General features: G+C 40.4%; 1 protein-coding gene across 1 annotated transcript; it reads left to right on the forward strand.

The window, feature by feature from the left end:
• The first annotated feature begins 1,087 nt into the window (after positions 1–1,087).
• On the forward strand, positions 1,088–15,341 carry LOC116512120 (pepsin A-like). The gene is made up of 9 exons (XM_032222408.1): positions 1,088–1,143; positions 1,643–1,799; positions 2,466–2,583; positions 2,948–3,066; positions 7,671–7,870; positions 9,810–9,926; positions 10,299–10,455; positions 11,816–11,902; positions 15,198–15,341. Exons 1-9 carry the CDS (start codon positions 1,088–1,090, stop codon positions 15,339–15,341), a joined length of 1,155 nt encoding a protein of 384 aa, XP_032078299.1.
• Positions 15,342–22,414: the final 7,073 nt, after the last annotated feature.

Here is a 22,414-nt window from a genome sequence, read left to right on the forward strand (position 1 = left end):
GGGGAGAAGTGAGAATGGTAAGTCATATCTATATCAAGCAATTCGCAAAAAATAACATAAAAACCTAAATAAAAATCATTATTGAAGACCTTGTTAAAGGACATGTATAATTAGTAGTTGAGTACAAACCAGTCATAACATTCAGGAGAACCACTGGGCAGGTTTCACATCACACCTGAATCCCTGAATAAAGTCATGTTTCAGAATCTTCTGAAAGGCCAATAGAATCAGGGACTGTCTCATCTCCAAGGGATGATGCCCCCAAAGATGGGTGTCATGGTAGAAAGGGTCCTTCCACTCAAATGAAGCTCCTTAGTAGATGGGACCCCAAACCTGCCTCTCCTGCTGTACCTAATGGTACAGGTAGATGTACCTGGGTAGAGATGCTCCTTCAAATAATCCAGTCCCATGTCATGTAGGGCTTTATAGGTATTTACGAGCATTTTTAATTGAAACAAGGAAGCAAACCGATAGAGGAGCTTGTAGAGGGCAGGTGTAACATATACTGATCAGCCTACACCTATGCATTTTGCACTAGATGAAACTTCTGTAAGTTGCAGAATGTTGCAGTCCTGAAAAGGCTACCAACCTGTCTAAAATATCTTTTCAGAAATTGAACGATGCTGGGTATACTATATCTGAAGCCCCTAATTGTAAACATTAAATTTATGTTTAATTCATTATATAGTTTATTTTCTAAAAAATAAAATTCCATCCAGATTACTTTAAAAAGAAAATGTACATTTTTACCTTTGGTTCACATGTTGAAAAGTTATGGAAAACATTGCTTTACTGCGCTTGGGATGTACCAAAGTCTTTGAAATGGTTGCCAATGTCACCTACACCTGAGCCTGTTTTCTAGGTCAAGAACTTAATGCAAATGAAAAGAATAACATGGAGAGTTCTTCTGAAGGACATTTTTTTAAAAGATAATCATATCAGGAATGTTTGCCTTTTTATATGATATGCAAATACGATAAGAGAGTCTTGGAACTATATATGTGTGTGTAGCAAACCTAAGTGTGTTGCTTAGAAGCTGGGACCCACACTTCATTTGAATTAACAACTTGGGGATAAAGGAGTAATCATGAAGTTCCTCTTACTTCTGAGCCTGGTGGCACTTTCCCAGTGTCTGACAACAAAGTGAGTATTGACCATTGTGCTTTCTTTAAAGGGAACATGTACCATTTTCTTCAGAAGGATCTAATTTTCTTTCTATGTTATGTTCCACAAACTCTTTCAGCAAACTTTCTATTGTGTTTGGTGAGCAAGCCACAAAGCCAGAATCTGCCTAGGTTTTCCACTGACAGTATTATTTTCTTTCCCTTTATAACTATATCTGCAAATGTACTGTGTGTTCATCAAGTAGAAGATGCTTCTTTCTCTAAAGAGCATACCTAGATTTCAAATCCTTCTTCCTCAGCAGAAATAAATCTGAACCTAACCTTCCCCATCCCCAGGGCCTCCAATGATATGTTGCAATTATAACTTTCATTCTAGCTGGGAATTCTGAAGGTTGTAGCCCTCTTAAGAGTGTTGAATCAGAGAATACTGTCCAAAATGCATTTTTTTTTCTATCTTTAATGCTATGAGCACTATTTTTCATTTATTAATCATTTCCCTTCCATTATTCAATGCTTAGAGTTCACCTAAGGAAAACAAAATCCATGAGGCAAATCCTTAAAGAGAATGGGCTGCTAGATGATTTTCTGAAGAAGCATCCTTATAATCTTGGCACAAAATATTCCCCCCGGCTGCAAAATACATTTGTTATTGAACCCATGCAAAATTATCTGGATGTAAGTATTCCATATTAGGAGGAGGTGCTCAGCATTTAGCCTATGGACAAGTCTATAGAATCTCAACACCTGTTGATTTAAATCAATAGCCCTTGGCTCTGGAGAGCAATAAAAGAGACATGCGGATTGAGGAAGTTATACTTTTAATGATTGAAAGCGATTTGAGATCGTGGAACATAAACGATATTCTACTGTAACAAATAGGGCATAGTGGCTAAGACACTGAGCTTGTCAATCAGGAAGGTCGGCAGTTCAACAGTTTGAATCCTTAGTGCCGCATAACGGAGTGAGCTCCCATTACTTGTCGAAGCTTCTGTCAACCTAGCAGTTCGAAAGCATGTAAAAATGCAAGTGGAAAAATAGGGACCACATTTGGTGGGAAGGTAATAGTGCTCCGTGCGCCTTTGCCGTTTAGTAGTGCTGGCCACATGATCACAAAGACATCTTTGGACAATGCTGGCTCTTCAACTTTGAAACGGAGATGAGCACCGCCTCCTAGAGTCGGAAATGACTAGCACATATGTGCCAAAGGAACCTTTACCTTTACTGTAACTAATTGAGCAGATTTGTATTGTCTAAAAAGCCTGTCAAACTTGCTTTTGTCTACAAAGAAGTGTTCATTTCTCTTGCTTCAAAAATGTTATGGACATATTTTCTGCTCCACAGCTCGAATACAGCGGCACTATTTCTATTGGCACTCCACCACAGGAGTTCATAGTCCTCTTTGACACTGGTTCTGCCAACTTGTGGGTCCCTTCTGTGTCCTGCTCCAGTCCAGCTTGTAGTAAGTAGTCCCCATAAGTGATGTCTTCAGAAAGAGGCTACTCTAAATTCAAGATATCCACAAGCTAGTACTTTCCAAATGTAATGGACCACAAGCCCCATCACAGTATCTGTGTTGGCATGTTGAGGGGGAATCCTCAGAACTCCAATTCCAACACATTTGAAAGAGATCAAATCAGGGAGAATTTTTTATTCTCGTGTCCATCTATTTATAAACCAGTTTTCATGTTAGCTATGACTGTGGACAGAGTTCACACATTAGAGAATGAGTTAAATGCCAATATTTCTCTTACCCTCTATTGCTCTTTCTGTTCTGTTATATATTTAGTATGCCCACATCATGCTACAATTGCTTATCTTCGCAGCTAACCATCATAAATTCAATCCACAACTGTCGTCCACTTTCAAATCCACCAGCCAGAGCGTAGCCATCACCTATGGCACCGGAAGCATGACTGGAGTCCTAGGCTATGATACTGTCCAGGTAAATTGCTAAAGAAAGTAGACTGAGAACTATCCTTTGGGAAATTAGACTGAGTCAGCATGGGTCAGGTGGACAAACAGGGAAGACCTAATTGAATTCTATATAGAGCTTACTTATGGCAAAAGGTTTTTATCTTTTTCCAACTTCTGTTAATCTCAGAGGCAGCCAAGACTGTGGTGTTTGTTTTGGTAATCAAGAAGAACAAGGAACTTTAAGAAGCCTTGTTATGTATGCACTCATGACTAAATAATTAAAAAATTAAGAAATGCAGTTATATACTAGAACAGGAGTGTCAAACTTGATTTCATTGAGGACTGCATTAGAGTTGTGTTTGACCCTGGGGGAGATGGGGGCCATGGCCAATTCGACGTCACTCATGTTGGGGGCCCGATCGATCTGCCAGTGAAAACAGGCTCCTGTGCTCCATTTTCGGCCGTGACAGCCTCTTGCAACCCTCTGCCAGTGAAAATGGAGCTCATTCGCAGCCCTCCTGAGCTCCATTTTTGCTGGCAGAGGCACTACAGGCCAATTGGCACTACAGGCCAATCTTTGCTGTTTCCAGGGAAGCCCCGCGGACCAGATCTAAACACCCTGCAGGCTGGAACCAGCCCCCAGGCCTTGAGTTTGACACCACTGTCCTAGAAGATCTAAGCGATTTAAATTAGCAATAAGCATTTCTCTTGGGAAGTTGTGCCATAATTGTTTTTTATTTATGATATGAACATTTTTTCCCATTTACTCATGGGCAATTTTCAGAGGCTGACTGGACAAGTCTTGCCGTTTTCTTAGTAAGGTTTTCAGAAATGGTTTGCTATTTCTTGTTTCCTAGGACTGAAAGAAAATGACTGGTCCAAAGTCATCCACCTGATTTTGCTTCTAAAATAGGATTAGAACTCTCGGTCTCCCTGTTTTTAGCATGATGCAACAGACCTAGATATAATTGTGTGTGACAGCTGACAGCATGTATACTAGGGCAGGCAACCTAATATTTTTGACATGTATATAAATGTCACATCATTCAATTGGCAGATCCTTCATAATCCCTTTTTACTTTTACCACTCTCAACAGCAAATAGGGTCATCTCATTGTTCAGCCCTAATGTCAGATCATTCATATCCAAGTGAAAACCATTAGTTCAAATGCTGATCTTTGGAGACCAAATTATGCTAATGCAAGAATTGCCTATTTATTCCTGTCTTTTAAACATCTCCTAGTCCAATGGGGCTCCTGATTCCATGCCAACTGGCTTTAACAAGGAGACTTTTTGAGGATTTTTTTTCTAAGTCCAAGAATACAGTCTCTATTGAGCCACCTAGCTTACATGCTCATTAACACTTTCCAAAAAGTTTGGAAACTTAGAGAATTATTTTCAGAAACCATCTTGGTTTGTTTTCACAAAAGCCCATTTTTTCCCCTACCAACTTGTTTTCTCTTTAATAATGCTTCCAACTATTTTCCCTGGAAATAATAGACTGCTGTCTACTTTTATCTATTCTGGAACCCAAGAAAACAAAAACATGTACCATTTTCAATTCTTTGCCATCAGCTGTAAATTCATGAAACTTGCTGATTGAGCTTATGTTTCCTTTCTTAATATTGAACTTTAAGAAATTTGGAACATTAGCACAGTAGTTTCACTTTCTATTTTTATTTTTATATTGAGCTCTCTTTTACTATGACCTAGCAAAACAGAGTCATTAGCATATTTCAGAAGCAGCACTGCTTATTTTGATTCCAGCTGTCATTTCATTCCATCCTATTATTCTGTAAACACATTGCTGTAAAAGTTAAATGGGTACAGGGTCAATACTGTAGGAGGTTCTTTTCATAACATTGTGAAAACTGATAACAGAGCTGACAGTTGTGACAACAGCCAGGAGTTGCTTTCTGTTTTGTCTTCATAAAAGAGGCAAATGTCCACCTCCTCCCAAAAAAAGCAGAAGGAAGCATGCAGCATTTGCAGCCTAAAATTGTCTATATATAAATGTCTCATTTGAAAGTAGAATGTTTCTTGAGATTCTTGTGACATAAGATTAATTTTTCATCTAATATATAGTATGGATCTGAGCTTTTAGATTCTAGTTGCACAAACTGTTTCCAGTGTAGATTGCAGTGAAAGCACATCTGATGAAAATGTATCCTGTCACATTCTCTTTTTAGTTCTGAATCATTCTGACTGTCCAGATTCACTTCCTATAGTAACTTCTTCTTTACTATAAAGGCTTATCAAAAGAATAATGACCCATTAGTAATATATACCACATTCTGGCATGACCTATAAAGGCTTTGTTTTAATCAGTGAAGTAGTAGCTCTTTCTATTTTTTTGTACTCTTCATTATTATCTGATGTCAGCTAGCTACACCCCCCCCCCCAATACAAATTTGCCTTTTCTGCCATTTACCTGTTCATTTGGCATTTAACTTTAACTTTAACTTTTATTAGATTTATATGCCACCCAATCCCATAGGACTCTGGGCGGCTTACAGAAAAAGTTAATATAAGAAGTTAAAATAAAGAACAATTTAAAAAGAAACAATTTAAAAACAATGCACCATACATTCAATCTGGGTGGGGCTAGATCTCATTCCTGAAATCAACAGCCCCAGGCCTGCCGGAATAGCCAGGTTTTAGTGGCTTTTCGGAAGGCCGAGAGAGTGGGGAGGGTCCGGATCTCTACGGGTAGGTCGTTCCACAGGGCCAGAGCAGCTACAGAGAAGGCCCTCCTCCAAGGAGCCGCCAGCTGGCATTGTCCGGTCGACGGCACCCGGAGCAGGCCCAGTCTGTGAGTTCTTATCGGCCGTTGGGAGGTATGTGGCAGGAGGCGGTCTCCCAGATATCCAGGTCCTGGCTTTTTTTGTGAGTTATTCAATAACACTGCTTGTATGAGAAATTAATCCACTGCTTTGATAATTGCATATTGTCTTGGGTCTCCCTTCTTGGGCATAAACACTTATCTTTTTCACGCAACATTTCCTGTCAATAAAACTGTAAATAAAATTAGATTTCCTTCTTGTCTTGCAGTTTTGAACAGTTCAGTGGATTTTTCATTTGTCAGGATGAAAGTGCTTTCATATCTGACAGCTAGTCTACTGCCTCTTCTATCTCAAATGCTATTTGAGTTGGTTTCTGAATATATTCCCTTTCTCTATAAATGTTCCTGTTACTCTATAATCCCATTGTAAAAGGTTTCATTATAGCATAGTCAACTTCCTTTAATCTATTTTTCTCTATTAGATCTCTTCCACGATTACTGTTGGGTATCCTTCCCTTAGCAATAAGATATCCTGTGAGTGCTCTGATTTTTTTTTCAAAACAAATATATTTGTTTTTCTAGTTATTTTCCTCCATTGAGAGAGTTTTCCCTATACTTTTTTACTTAATAATAATCTCAATTTCAGTCATCATATATTGCTCAAGGCTTTAATTTACTTATCTTTCTCTGGCTTGTTTTGAAAACTAAGAAGATTTTTTCCTCTTTGTATTGGTTTTCCTTCAGTTTTCGATTGTTACGATCTCCTTCTTAGAATACCTCAAGTTGCCTGTCGTTTAAGTTAAAGGTATTAAATAAATGCCTCATATTAGCCCCAGATTCTGTTTCTTTGTTCTTCTGATCAAATCTTGTTGGTGTACCTGTTTTCTTTATTTTTCTGATGTTAACCCATTTATTAAACAGAAATAATTCATGGTCTCTGCTCCATAATCTGCAGCTAGAAGTATCCTGGTTTACAGGATTTCATGTTTCAATTGTTTGTTTCCTCTTGTGTAATTGACTGGATTCAAGGCTTATATCTCAAGTGAAATCCAAGTATAGTATCTGTATTTAAAGTAGTTTTTGTAAATAAACAAATAATTATCTTTACCAAATTCTATTTTTGCTTTATTGTGTTAATTTAGCCAGGGCGACTTTCCTATATTTCCTGGGTTCTTCATATTTTTGCATTCCAACACCCATTTGTAAGATTTATGTCTTTTCCTGATGCTACACTTAGCACTTCTTGTATTATCCATAGAATTCATCCATGTCCACTATTGAATCTGTAGGAGATGTATATACTAATATATAATGTTTTTTTTTATTCAAAAGTTTTATTTCTTTTAAAACACAAATATTTCATCATTACTAATATATAATGTTGATATCAATGGATATCCGCTAATTCTAATGGATAAGATCCAGTCATTTATTGGATTACAGCTCAGTCTATATTCAGCACTGTCTTTTTTGAGACTCATTGCCAATACTTTGCTAGGAGATTAATCTCAACTCTGCGTCAATTACACTTCTTTCAAAATTTAGATTGGGCAGAGAGAAATAGTTGATAAACTAATAGGCTATAAATAGAGATTTCTTTTGAGGCTATTTTATGTGATAGACATTAAACTGCAAAGCAGTTTATTTAAAAGTGGTGAATCAACTAGAATCAAGTGAGTTACATGAATCGTTCAAGGTCAGTTTGCAAACACACATGTATGTATCTATGCATAAATCTGCTTGAAGTTGAAATTAAGATGCCTCGGTATGTACTTCCGACACAAATGTAGTAGTACTGCTTGAAATTAAAAAGGAATTTTATAACCATTTCTCCCTGTTCTTCTGCACAGGTTGGAAGTATTCGGGTCAGCAACCAAATCTTTGGTCTGAGTCAGACCGAGCCTGGCAGCTTCCTTTATTATGTCCCCTTTGGTGGCATCCTGGGTCTGGCTTACCCTAGGCTGGCTGCCTCTGGTGCCACTCCTGTTTTTGACAACATGATGAGTGAAGGTTTAGTATCCCAGGATCTCTTTTCCGTCTACCTGAGTCCGTAAGTAGCAATGATTTGTGCACATTTTTCTGAATAGACTAATTACCATCTCTTGCTAGAAGAGAAAGAGGGCATGGGTACCAACCGTATTACTTCTGGAGAAACTCAGCAATACACAATCCTTTCTGGTTTTACATGTTTTCAGTGCATTACTGTACAAAATAACTTTTCACTATGAGTGGCAGGTAGTGGCATGTAGGTGACAGTGGTTGATCCCCAAAAGACTAAGTGGGGTTAGACCTGTTTAGTATTTGGATGGGGAACTATAATAAAAACATCCAGGACTGTTGGCTAGAATAGGAACTTTTTAAAACAAAAATCCTGCAGTAAGTCAATGGTAAATTACTTTTATCCCATTGAGTTCTGCTAGATTGCATCATCATAGCAGCAGGGATATTTCTGAGAGGGATGAGTGAAGAATACTAGAGGTATATTCCAGGAGTATGTACACTACAGGTAGTCTTGAGCTTACAACTATTAGTTTAACAATAGGATTTTTTTTTTGGTGGGGGAAGAGTGATTTATGACTGCCTTTGCATTTTCAACTATTGCTGCATCCCCCTGGTCACATGATCAAAATCCAGTAAACTCATGAGTTGACATTGTAAAGTGACTGACAATATAAAGCCTGATAATAACCCTTTTAGGTTTGATTATACTCAACATACAACTAAGGAAAAGTTCAGGATCTTTCAGAGTACAGTTTATTTATGACACAACTAGATTAAAAATGCAGGGATGTCTAGTTGCTGATTTTGCCAGGCAGGAAAATAAAATCTGCCAGCAAATCTGCAATAGAACCCAGATCATACCAACCCCAAGAAAGAAAGTTTAGCACTGAATGGAAATTATAATACCATATCCATAATTTCACATGCTAGTAAAATTAAACTTAAGATCAAGCAAGGAAGGTTATCTGGAAGATAATGCCAGAGGTTCAAGCTGCCTTTAGAGAAGAGAATAAGAAATGTTATTGCAATGCATGCTGGGTAATTGAGAAAACTGCAGAAAAGAGTTTATGTGAGCTTCTATAGATTATAGAAAGCTCACTAACTGTGTTGACCATGAGAAGAATGTCCTCCAGAAATTTGGAACCACTGAACATCTTATCTCCTTACATGAAACTTATACATGGGACAGAAATCAGTAGTCCAGAGGGAACATAGTGGAACAGATTGGTGCCAGGTCAGTGAATGATTGAGATAAGCCATATACCCTCTTATTTATTAAAGGGTTAGGGCTGTGATGGCAAACCTATGGCACACATGCCCAAAGTGGCATGCAGAGCCATCTGTCTGGCAAGCATGGCATCACCCGTTCCTCTTCCAGGTTTCTGGCGCATATGCATGCATGACGTTAAGTTGGCCTTCACATGTGTGGTAGTGCCAAAAACTGGAAGAGCTGGTCTCCTGGTTTATGGTGTGCGCATGCACGCTGCCCAGCTGATTGTCACGTGTGCATGCATGACAGAAAACAGAAGATCAGCTGGCCAGTGTGCACTGGAAACCGGTGCACACGTGTCCCCAGGCAGCTCCTCTTCTGGGTTGCAGCCCCAATGAGCACACATAATGAGCCGCCATTCTCCCTCCCTCTTTGGCACTCACTGCTGAAAAGGTTTGCAATCACTGGGTTAGGATATATTCTGAATATATAGGGAAGGGAATGGACTGAAAGAATCTGCAGTTTTACAGCTCATACACCAATTCCCAGAGCTAAACAGCATTTACCCCTGTCCATATGATCACTAGATAGCAGCCAAGAGTTACAACTCTTTGCCAGTAGCTTATAGGGGAAGCAATCAACTAATTAACCCATCGTTTTAAGGATATTATTTTTTAAAAGTTTCAATGGGTCAACGGTATAATAGGAAACAAAAAAAGAAATGAAAAAATATTTGCAATTCCTCTAATTGGCATGTTCTTATATGTTCATTTTTCAGTGATGAGGAGAGCGGGAGCTTTGTAATGTTTGGTGGCATTGACTCCTCCTACTATACTGGAAGTCTCAACTGGGTGCCCGTTACTGCTGAATACTTTTGGCAGATCACTGTGGACAGGTAACCCAACTTCTACACCTTCAGCCTTCACATCCCTGCTTCACAAAGATGCAGTCAAAAACCAAATGCAAAATAATGGCAAAAGAAGATACCCACCAGTTCCACGAAGCAGGCCAGATTAGGAAACAGACATTTTAACAATTATAGGAATGTAGTTTAGTTTTGTGATATAATAATAGACTCTTGAGAACCTGCCAGAGTTTCCTTCTGCTCCCCTTTATAGGGGAAAAAAGGTCAAGGTGGATTATTTTGAATCTTTCTCATTCTTCTTCCTTTCCCATGGCCCAAGTTGTTTTATCATTTGAAAAGACATGCATGCAAAAGTTGTGGCACTTTTCTTTCTCTCATCTTTACCTGAATATTTCTTTTCAGCATCACCCTCAATGGTAAAGTTATCGCTTGTTCCGGTGGCTGTCAAGCTATTGTTGACACTGGTACCTCCCTCTTGGTAGGTCCCCCCAATGGCATTGCTAGCATTCAGAATGCCATTGGTGCTACCCAAGCTAATCAGGTAAGCTTGATAATAATGATATACAACTATAATTAATATACATAAATAAACAATAAATAATCATTACCAGTAATGGAAAATTGCTGGAAACATAGTGTTGAGAAAGTAGTAAAAAGTGAGCAGGTTAAAATGTCGGATTTCCAAATACAAACTGATAAAGTCTTGCCTCACAAAACGCCAGATTTAATTATTATTGAAAAGAAGAAAGCATGGATAATGCATGCAGTAGTATCAGGGGATAGTAGAAGACAAAGAAGATCTGGAAATCAGAATTGAAAGGTTATAGCATAATGCAGCTGTGGTGGTTCCAGTGGTTATCAGTACCTTGGGTGCTATACCAAAAAAATCTTGGGTGACATTTGAAAATCTGTCCATCTGACAATTGCAAAAGGCGACACTACTTAGATCCACCCATATGCTACACTGATACATTATGGCATCCTAGATTCTTGAGAACTCAATGCGTATGAAGGCCAATACTAGCTAAAGAACTGGCAGCTGTGATTTCCACATTATTGTGTATATACGGTAATTCTTCTTAAAGGTTGAGATAGGAAGATGGACCAAGCGCATTATGCTAGCAGATCTTTAGAGATCTATGGTTCAATGACTTTGTGAATCTTAATAGGTTTTTCAGATCATTTCTAATGTATTTTTGCTATTGTTATGTACAATCCATTGTCTCCCTCTATTCCAATTCTTATGCAAGATTCTTGGTTTTCCCTAGCTTCCTAAAGTGATTTAGATAGGGAAATGCCTTTTTCAGCCCTAATTAATCAGCAGACTCATATAATGGCCATGCGGAATAGAGTGGCACATTATGGAAGACAGGGCTGGTCAGATCAGTGATTGCAAAGACCATTACACCAGACCAAAGCCTCATTGTTCTGCTGACATGCGGTATGCCTTCCACACTGCAAATAGAATATAATGGGATATAATCCTGATCTCAAGTCATCATTGTTGATTCTTGTTTCAGGAAGCATCATTCTAATGCAAGACTGAGCAATTAATTTTCTCAAGGGGCTACAGGAGAAACTGAGACTATTGTGGAGGGTTGAACCAGTAGGGCGGTGAAGGTGCATAGACATGCACATGCACACATAGATTGGGGGGAAAATGGCTATCACCTTCAAAATAAAAGCAATCCACATGGGACAGATAGGGAGGGCCAAAGGGTCAGAGGTGGCTTTTGCTGTGTGTGTGTGTGTGTGTGTGTGTGTGTGTGTGTGTGTGTAATGTTCAGATTTGTTTTAATGCATTTTTTCTGGAGAATTTGTACTCCATAATGCCCAGCTTCTTTTTCCTTTCTCAAATGTTATGGGGCTACTAATATATGTTTTCTGTTCATCCTACTTCATATCAGTATACGGTCAACTGCAATGCTATCAAAGAATTGGCTGACATTGTCTTCACCATCAATGGCATTGAATACCCTGTGCCCGCCAGTGCCTACTTTCGCCAGGTAAGATCTGTGGTTTATCCAAAAAATTATCTCAAATAATTTAGGTCATACTCACACAATAAACCTCTAAAGAAAAAGAAACCTGATCCTGAAAGAAGTATACCAAGACAATCTCAGTTACCTATATTCAAGTGGGAGACATTTTCTAACATTTGAAATGTTTTTGATAATTTTTAGCATAGCAGTATGCATGAAGAATTGAATTCTGCAACTCTGAATATGAAATTCAACACATTTAGTGATAAGATTATTCTCATGTAGACCATATTCATTTCTAGTAGATGTCATTTCTCCATAGTAGGTCATCCTGAATATGTTAGACTTCAATTCTCAGTGTTTGGACTATTTGGGGGATTATCAGTTTAGAAATCCAACACATTTAAAGAGAACCAGGATGAGGAAAACCATAGAGATTATTTTAAAGAAAGAGTATTTGTTTATCATTCAGTTTATCATTTTGGTCTCAAGAATAACCACTGTGTTTAGTCACAAATATTGCAATATAAAGTTAACGTTCATAGTATGGAAGATACACGTAAAGTGATTCTTTCTTTATGGCATTATTATTTCATTATGCCATAATCCAAATTGTTGGATTGTTTAAATGTTCTAGGAAAACATGGTTAAAGAGCAAGCCCTGTTAAACATGTATGATTCACTGTTATATATTATCCATGGGCTCTTCAGAAAGTTTCATACAGGGTCTAAACATGATTCTCAGCATCCTGGTCTTTCTCTTGCGTATAAACTAGATACAATCATATTCTAGCTACAGTTACTTTCCTCCATGGCATTGCCTTCATTTTCTCTCCAGCCAGGGGTGGGTTCCTGCCGGTTCTAACCGGTTCGGTAGAAGAGGTTCCACAAATCTACAGTGCCGTTTAGAACCGGTCGGAACGCTTGGCTCACTCCCCCCATCAACGTGATCTTTCTCCATCTGCCTCATTCACTCGTTCGGGCAACAGAACAAAAGGAGATCGCATAGCCGAGGGCAAAGGAGACTTCAGCCTCCTTCATTCAAATGTTTGGGCTGTTGGGGGAGGGCTTTCTCACACACTTTCTTTCTTTCTCCAAAGGCGTGTGAGAAAGCCCCCCCCCCCATTGCCTGAACGTGTCCCAGAACTGTGCCATGACCTAAGAGAAGCAGGTCTTGGGAGAGAACATCTGTCCTCCTCCAGAGAGCCCATGCCGAAAGAGAGGAGGCAGGCTGGTTTGAATGCGGGTGAGCGGATGGTCCGCCTTCTTTGCTAATTTGGGTGGGTGGAGAAAGGAGGCATGCAATAGTCAAAGGCGAAGGTGCTCCCCTTTGCCCTTGGTGTCAGGGGTGCTTTATCACAAGCCTCCTTTCTTTCTCTGCCTGCCTGAATTAGCGAAGGAGGTGCTGACCCCAAATGGCCCGCTTGTCCACATTCAAACCAGCCCATCCCCTTTTGTCTCCCAGCATGGGCTCTCTGAAGGGGGAGGTTCTGTCTAAAGACTGGCGTCTTTCCAGAGTGGCGGCAATGACAAGAAGTGGCTACCAGGAAGCTCTCAGCGAAGGCAAGAGTCCCACCGCTGTGCCGGATTCAGCAAACCAGGTGGCTGTCAGATAGAAGAGGACAGCGCATGTCCTTGGGCTTGTGCAGCAGCCGAATCCTCGCCTCCTGTTCTTCGGTTGTTGCACAAGCCCACGTGGCATGCGCTGTCCTCTTCTAACCAGCCGCCTGGTTAAACCAGCCGAAGAACAGGAGGCAAGGATTGGGCTGCTGCACAAGCCAAGGGCATGCGCTGTCCTCTTCTCTCTGACAGCTGCCTGGTTAAAAAGAACGACAAGGCTCTGCTGGTCCGGAGCCCATCTGTGGGGGGAGGAGTCCCCCTCGCGTTCCTCATCTTCTGGATGGGCTCCGGAGTCATTGCCAGCCATGCAGAGCCTCAGCGCAGCTCCACACCGTAGAAAACATAGGCACGTGCACACACCCCATGAATTACAGCCTCGGAGACTTCATAATGGCAGGAAACAGTTGGGAGAGGGGCTTTGGTCCTGCTCCGGGCTGCAATTGTGCTGGGCATGCACGCACCTATGTTTTCCATGGCGTGGAGCTGCAGCCAGAAGACAAGGAATGGGAGGGGGACCAGCGGGGCCTTGTCTTTCTGAAGAGGACCTGTCCCTGAAGAGAAAACCGCCGCTGCCAGGTACTTTTAACCTGTGATTGGAACACAAGGTGACCACAGTATGAGTGTCTCTGTGTGTGAGAGTGAGTGAGAGAGAGAGACAGACAGAGAGAGGCACAGACAGAGAGACAGAGAGAAGGAATCAGAGAGAGACAGACAGACATACAGAGAGAGAGAGACATAGAGGGAGAGGGAGGAGGGAGGGAGAGACAGACAGACAGACAGACAGATAGAGACACAGAGAGAGAGACACACACACACACAGAGTGAGTGATTGAGAGACAGACAGTCACACACACATATATACATACAGAGTGACAGAGAGAGGAAAGGAGGGGAGAGAGACAGAGACACACAGAGAGATAGAGAGAAGGGGGAACGGAGACAGAGACAGACAGACAGACACACACACACAAACAGAGTGACAGATGGAGAGGGAAGAGAGACAGACAGACACAGAGAGAGAATGACAGACAGACAGAAACAGAAACAGAAAGAGAAAGAGAGAGAAAGTAAGGAAGGAAGGAAGGAAAGAAAAAAACTGGGAGAGAGAGAGAGAGAGAGAGAGAGAGAGAGAGAGAGAGAAAGAAAGAAAGAAAGAAAGAAAGAAAGAAAGAGAACTTATGACCACAATTGAGCCCAAAATTTTGGTTGCTAAGCAAGAACATCATTAAGTGAGTTTCACCACATTTTCCAAGTTGGCCACGCCCACCTGGTCACATGACTGCTGAGCCACTCCCACAAAACAGGTCATACCTACAGAATAGGTTCTAAAAAATTTTGAAACTCACCACTCTCTCCATCTCATGTTTTAGTCAGTGTTACGGTAGCTGTACTAGGATGAACATAGCATTTCCCCTTACTCCAACATAACCCAACAGCAGGTTTAAGGTATGCAAAATCTGTAAGGGTTTGTCATCCATCACCTTGGAGTGAAATCAGATGACTCCAGATTTAAACAAGAGGCAAGTTAGAGGTAGACAATGGAGATAGCCTATTCAATGCAAATATGCTATTCTGCTACTCCATCATGGATAAGGAACACTCAACGGGAGGAGGAGGGGAATGTCAGCTCCCTGATGCTTTGCAAAGGCCCTCTAGTTATGCCATTCAAATTCATCATATATTTGAACTTCTCTTTCAGTCCCAAGGTTATTGCACGAGTGGCTTTGAGGATATGCCCTTCCAGTATGATCTTTGGATCCTTGGTGATATCTTCATTCGTCTATACTATTGTGTCTTTGATCGAGCAAACAACCAGATTGGCCTGGCTCCTGTGGCACAGTAATAGCAACATCTTATTAGTCATACTATGCTAGCCTAAGGATAGTCTTGACTCTTTGGAATTAAATTTGGTAATTGTGCTCCTGATCCCCATGCTTCAATATCAGCAACAATAAATAAATATAAAAATAAATGGCTTTGTATTCACTGCACACTGACTGCAGGTCAACTAACGAACTGAAGTTAATTCGTTCCAAGTGAAATTTCCCAAGTGAATACATCCAACCAAGGGGAACCCACCAACTTTGTGGATAATGGATATCACTGTCAAACTACTCTTAATTTTAGGAAGCTTTCTCCAGGTTTCAACAAACATTTAACTTTCCTGCATTTAGCAAAGAAGTCAATCAACATACTTTCCAAAGCTTATATTTGTATACAAAACAAGCCTTTTAAAAATGAACTGTATCAAATTCAGTTATTTAAAAAATATAGTTTGAGAATATTCAGATTAAATTTGTTTTCCATAATTTTTATTATAATATATATTTCAGTTTTTAAAACCAACTATTTTGTTTAAATGGAAATGTTCACAGCAGTGTAATACCAATTTTTATAACAATATATGTAAAACACAATATAGGCATTTAGTTTGACATGGCAACATACCAAGGTAAATTCACCTAGAAATGTCCTCTAATTCCTGATCAAATGAACACATGCATGTCTGAAGTGACAATCTCAAAGGGGCTTTATCATATCTACCAATAAAACTTTGCTTGCATATTGGACATATTGTCCAATAGATGGCATCAACTGATGTGCCCTAAGCTGTCCTAATTAGGAAATATTGGCAAGAATGGCTATGAATCACCCTAACCCTAACCAGACAAGGTCACTTTAAGCCATAAACTGTTGTTAGTTCAAGGTATAGAGATATGGGGCCTTACAGGTCTTTATTCCCCCTTCCACAAATGTAGTTCCATGAAAGAAAATTAAAATCTGGACCAGTGAATTTTTAGTCTCCTTGTTCTTTCAAGATTCCTTGGAGGAAATCAACTTTAACCCAGCATAAAGCCATTACAAGCCCTCTGAGGTAGGGTGGTTTTGACAAATCATAAACTGAAACAGCTTGAGACCCTTAGCAAAGTCAGTCAGAATGCCTGTGGCATAAAGTATAAAACACTGCAGACTCCTATACTGGCTTCTTTTTAATATGTGTATTTTCCTGTCCAGCTTCTACTGTTTTGCACTTTCTGGGTTTTCACCTGCAAAAATTCTGAGTACATGATTAAGGTTTAGAAGCCAACAAAGCTAGAGCTGAGGATATATTGGCTCTATCTGCCTCACAGAAGTTGACGAAGCCAGCCAGCCATGGAAGAACTGTGGATATACTTCAAATCACTTTTCAAATTGCCACTCAATGTGTCCAAAGTTATATTTCATGTGGCTGTGCTGCCTTTGGATTCAAAGGAAAAAGGGTGCCCTGGAACAAATGCTCTTTTCCAAAAACACTATTATAGCTGCAAAGCACAGTTATGTGATACAGGGAAAAGTTGCTGCTGCTTTATAGAGCCTTAGGCAGGTGACATGTTCCTGCTTTTGTGCTGTCTGTAGCACCTTTGTGGCTTTGAAAGAGACTCACTGCACTGCTCTAGTAGAGTACGTCACCAGACTCAAGCCTACTGAGGAACAATGATGCTAGCTATTAAGTTTTAGGAAGCACAAAAGTTACATAAATGATTACCCAATGAAGACTTATTGGACATCTCAGAAAATTAGAATTCCCAGAGATCGAAATAGAGGAAAACAACGGCAGTATTTCTAATTTCAATTATGAAAAGTTGATATGCCCTTACAAGACACAAGTACATTGTCTGTAAAGTAATGCTTAGTTCATTTCTGACTTCACTGAAAGCTAGCCACATTTCTTCAATATATATACAGTGATCAGTCCTGAAATGTCCATATAAGACAGCAAGCAGCAACAGAATGTCTATATTAGCCACATTGTGAAGAAAATTTATCCTGGCACAAATTATTGCTTCCTTTGCTGGCATTATGCCAATCATACAACATGCAAAATAAGTGGTTGAATTAACCTATGATTCTACTATTTGTCATGCTTTTGTTCTGAAATCTTTATGCTTTACCAGAATGTTTGTACTGATATTGCAAATAAAAGGCATTTTTCTACTAACTTCTAGGTCCAAAGGGGTATTAATTAAGTAAGAACCTCAATACAATCAAGAGCTGAAATGATATCCCCAATAAGAGGAGAAGGTTAACATAAATGCAAGGTTAAGCCAGATAAGAATGCCCCAATGCCTTATCCATTCCACAGGGGATTGAATACCTTATCTACCTGACTAGGTAGAGACAGGAAATTGGTAAGATTATATCCTTATAAGGCAATCAAGATATCCTGTCACTAGGGGTTAATGTGTACGAGTCATACATGACATGGGAAGAATGTGTACTTAGGAGAATGATCAATATCCTGGCTGATAAAGTATAAAAACTTGTAACCAACTGCCCTTTGGGGTTCAGATTCTGCTTGAGCTATCGCTGCTGAACCGTGTGCAATAAACCTTTCCCTTCGACAAAGAGCTGGTCTGGTCTCATTTCTGCAACATTTCTGGCGACCACGAAGGGACTACCAAGCAATCTTTCGCTCCAGACGCCTAAGACCCCATGCTGGCGAAAGGATCCGAGCCCCGGATACCTCAGGCGCCATGAGGCTCTTTGCTTTGGAGGAACGGGAAAGGATGCCTTTCACCGCTGAGGGCACCTCCAGTCAGTCCAAGGACCCTTTGTGTGAAAAGGGAAAGGAGAGAATCTGAATGAATCCTGGCCAAAATGAGAGGGTGAGGAAAACCTGCCGGAAGGCGAGTATAATATAGTGTTGTGTACCTACTCCGCTTGAAAGTAGAAGAGGGTGCCTGATCATCGCCCTGGACTCGGGATGTCAGTCCTAAAGAAGCACTTATTAGGTTGTGTGAGAGGTTAAACCACTGCAGTTCCTGTTGAGTGACCGTTGAGTGTCTGGCACCGTGGGTCAGTGGTAGTGTCTTTAGAACATGGGTGGGGGAGGGAGTGTCCCAAGGACACCTCTCCAGTGGATGTTGAAGAATTTTAAAAGGGCGTATGGTGGAGATTATGGGGACCCCCCCCCCCAGCAACCCCGTCTAAGCTGAGGAAGCTTTGCGAATCAGAATGGCCCACTTTCAACATAGGGTGGCCATCAGAAGGGACCTTAGATCCCCGAATTATAAGTCTAGTTCATCAAGTCATAACCGACCCAGAGATTGGCCATCCAGATCAATATCAATATATTGATCAGTGGCAAATTGCAGTCGGAAAAAGTCTTGATTAGCTTAAAAAGTGCAAAGTTGAAATGCTGAGAGTATGTGTAAATAATCTGCCCAGAGAATGAAAATTTTACTCACAACAAAGGGGGCAGCCATGATCTTAACAGGAAGGCAGGAGGAAGATGAGTGTCCCCCACCTTACGTCCCCTGCTATCCCCCAATACATCAGCCACCTCTGGTAATGGAAGTGCTGATCCTGAAGGAAGACCCAGTCAGGCCAAAACAGAAAGGGGCATCAGCCCTACTGAAGACAGAGACTGAATCCAGCGCAGGTCTAGAATCCCCAATTTCAGGAAGGACTAGAAGTAAGGCAGACCAAATCACCTTAATGTCTCCACTTAGGCAGGTGGATCAAAGGGTCTTAAATGCACAAAACCAAACCCAACTGGTGTCAATTTTCCAATATACTCCATTCACCACGTCTGATCTCCTTTATTGGAAACAGCACTAAGGTCCGTTTCCCCAAAAATCAAGAGAGGTGATCGAGCTGGTTCAAACCATCATGCAGACCCATCTCCCAACTTGGGGTGATATTGTCCAGCTGTTAGGGACATTGCTCGGCCCTGAAGATAAGGAAAAGTGGAGGACAGCGAAAGAGAAAATTCTAAAAGAAAGATTTCCGAATGAGACTGTAGCAGATATAAATGAGAGGAAAATCAAAGCTGTGAATCAGGATCCCCATGGGACGTAAATAATCCAGTCCATATGACCCAACTAGTAGAATATCGAGCTTTGACAATGGAAGCTTTAAAACGAGCGGGGAAAGCTCCCGTAAATTTCTCCAAACCTGCAACTATTATTCAAGAACCTCAAGAAAGTCCCAAGTCATTTTTCCAAAGGTTGGTTGCTGCATATGAGGAGTATGCTCAGGTTGACATATGTGTGCCCTAGAATCTAGCAATATTAAATGAAAGATTTATCACCCAGAGTACAGATGATATTAGGGGAAAAAACTCCAGAAACAGGAGGGAGCATTGGGAATACCACCCAGCTCCTTGAGATAGCCAGGAAAGTGTATGTAAACCAAGATAAGTTTGAGAAAAGGGAGAAAGACAATAGAATGCAGAAAAAAGCAGTACTTTCAGCGGCAGCCATAGGAGGAGTCACACTCGGATCCAACCAATGTGTTCTCTGTAAAGAAGAGGGACATTGGCAAATGGAATGCCCATGGCATTTGGGATACCATTCAGGGGGAGAGGTAGGGTGTTGTCCCCCCCCCCCGGCTCTAGGGGACAAAGATTTAGAGGACATGGATTCAGAGGAAGGGGACGATATGAGACAGACAGAAGAGGAATGCTACCGCAGGAGGCAAGAGAGATGATGGGATTAGCGGAGATGAATTGGTCTGACTGAAGGGGACAGGGCTCAGAGGACCCACCCCCTGAGCCCTTGGTTAAGATACTGGTGGGGAATACAGAAACAACCTTCCTTTTAGATACAGGGGCTAGCCATTCAGTAGTGAATAAGCCAATTGCACCACCAACAGACAGACAAATTCAAATCCAAGGGGTATCAGGAAGGGTTTTAGGGACACCAATTCTTAAGCCCACGATATGTCAATTAGGGAATACTGTTCTGAAACACCAGTTCCTATATATGCCGGAATTATCCCATAAGGGGAAAATAGGTAATAGGGAATTAATCAAACAATTGCAGGGGTTGAATACGCACTAGAGGTCATAAAGAAATATGTAGGAGAACAAACACCACCTTTACGTGCTACCAAATGCCATCCCTTTAAGCCAGGGGACAGAATATGGGTAAAGTATTGGAAAAAATGAACATCTAAAAGCTAAATGAAAAGGGGCATATATTGTAGTCATTTGTTCTCCCCTGGCAGTAAAAACTCTGGAATCCAAATCGTGGATCCATTGGACGAGATTGAAAGGAGCAGCTCAAAGTGATCCCGTCCAGTGGGAAGCACAATCCACTGATAAACCCTTGGTGCTCCGGCTAAAGCGCAAGTGACTTTGCCTTTCAGTAGCAGTAGAAAAGAAAAAAAAACTGTAGTAGATTGTCTTGTTTGCGCCTGAAAGGACACTCTGCTGAACCTTACCAGCAATAGGTTCCCTGCACACAGTGTCGAAGACGCTCTGCTGGATCACTCCGGAAGCTGATCCTGTATGCATGGTGGAAGAATGGAACCAAGATTTATATTATTAATTATGGTATTAGAATGTAAACTCCAGTTGGGATATGGTGACGTGTATATTGAAAACTTAGGGGAATGGGGTCCTAGCCATAGAATTGCTCTGAGTGAACCAATAGGGAGAGTGGACAGTGAAACTAACAGAGTACCCTGCATATTGAGAAGAGAGATGGCCATGTGATGACCCCAGAGGATTCGATTTGCATGTGTCCATAATGTGCATGTAAATTGGGCCCAGGAACTCAGAAGTGTGCAAACATATAGGAAGGTTATTCAGAGTTGGGATATGTAATCACCTTCTGATGTCCTAGCGGCCTTGGATTGTGGCCAACCTCCTTCCGTTGTAATCGAGTGAATAATTAGCCCTTTCCAATTGAAGAGTGGTTGGGCAGGGTTGTGTAAGGTCCAGAAACAACCATCCTTAGTAGCCCCCACTTGGTATCAAGGCACTCCTGGAAAACATAGGCACCGAGAAGCCATAACAACAGAACCGTTCAAACAAGGATCTGACAATTGTCAACAATGTATCACCCAGGTAAAAGAAGGTCGGGCTACTGTAACCACTTTAGTCTATCTCACCCAAGCCCCAAGAGATTGTAAACCAATGGGAAAAACTTGCCAGAGAAATGGAAGCATGTATACATTATGTACTATAGGGGGTAAGGAAACCTGCTACAAACCTGAAACCCTGGAAAGGCTAACTGTTACTTTATATACTGGGTTCGGACAAATTTATGGTGGAAAGATAGAGGGTCTGTATGCATAGGTAAATCACACCACTGTCCTTAAACAAGAAAAGGAAAGGATAGTATTGGAGTTCGATGCTTGCATGGCCATAGACGAGCCAGGCAAAACAGGTAGAGGTGTCTGAAATATTGTTGGAAATGTAATTGTAAAGAAGATACATTTTATCATCTTTGATGGACTTATGATAAAGAAAGAAATATTGGGGCCAGTTTTATATTTTAATTCAGAAGATTCTTTAAAAAAATACAAAATGGAAATGAGAAGTTTTTCTTTTAGGACAATTGGACAAAGAGCTTGAAAAACAATTGGAATTTTGTTATTATATATGTTGACTGAAGTGAGAATTTTATATGCATAATAATGGAAAGATACGTCAATTTCCACAATGAGGAAGATGAGATGACAAAATTAACTGTATTAATAAAAGGAAATAATGTATACAGTTTTACTTCTACCTGAAACCAATTGTGGACTTTATGCTCAAAACAGGAAAAAAAATGATCCTGGCTTTTGATGATTAGATTATACTATTGTTATAGAAATGGCTAGTATTTACTAAACATATTAAGTAAAAAATTGAGGTATTTTATATTTTACTGCACTGAAAAAGATTGGAAGTCACTGTTTTTGTTTCTTTCCCTCTTATCTGGCACCTTCTTCCTTTTTCTTTTTCCTTCCTTAGTCCTTGGAAATTTTTAAAACTGGAAAACAGCATAGAATTTCGATGTAGGCTCTTTTCATTTATGGCCCTCCTGGTCAGTAGATTTGTAGAAAATGTTTTGCTTTCCTTACATCATGCAGTAGAGTTCTCGCTGCATACAACTCTCTACTTTTATAACTAAATGTTCTTTTACTCAGGTTCCTTCCACT

This window comes from Thamnophis elegans, chromosome 1, assembly GCF_009769535.1.
Source record: "Thamnophis elegans isolate rThaEle1 chromosome 1, rThaEle1.pri, whole genome shotgun sequence".
NCBI lineage: Eukaryota > Metazoa > Chordata > Lepidosauria > Squamata > Colubridae > Thamnophis > Thamnophis elegans.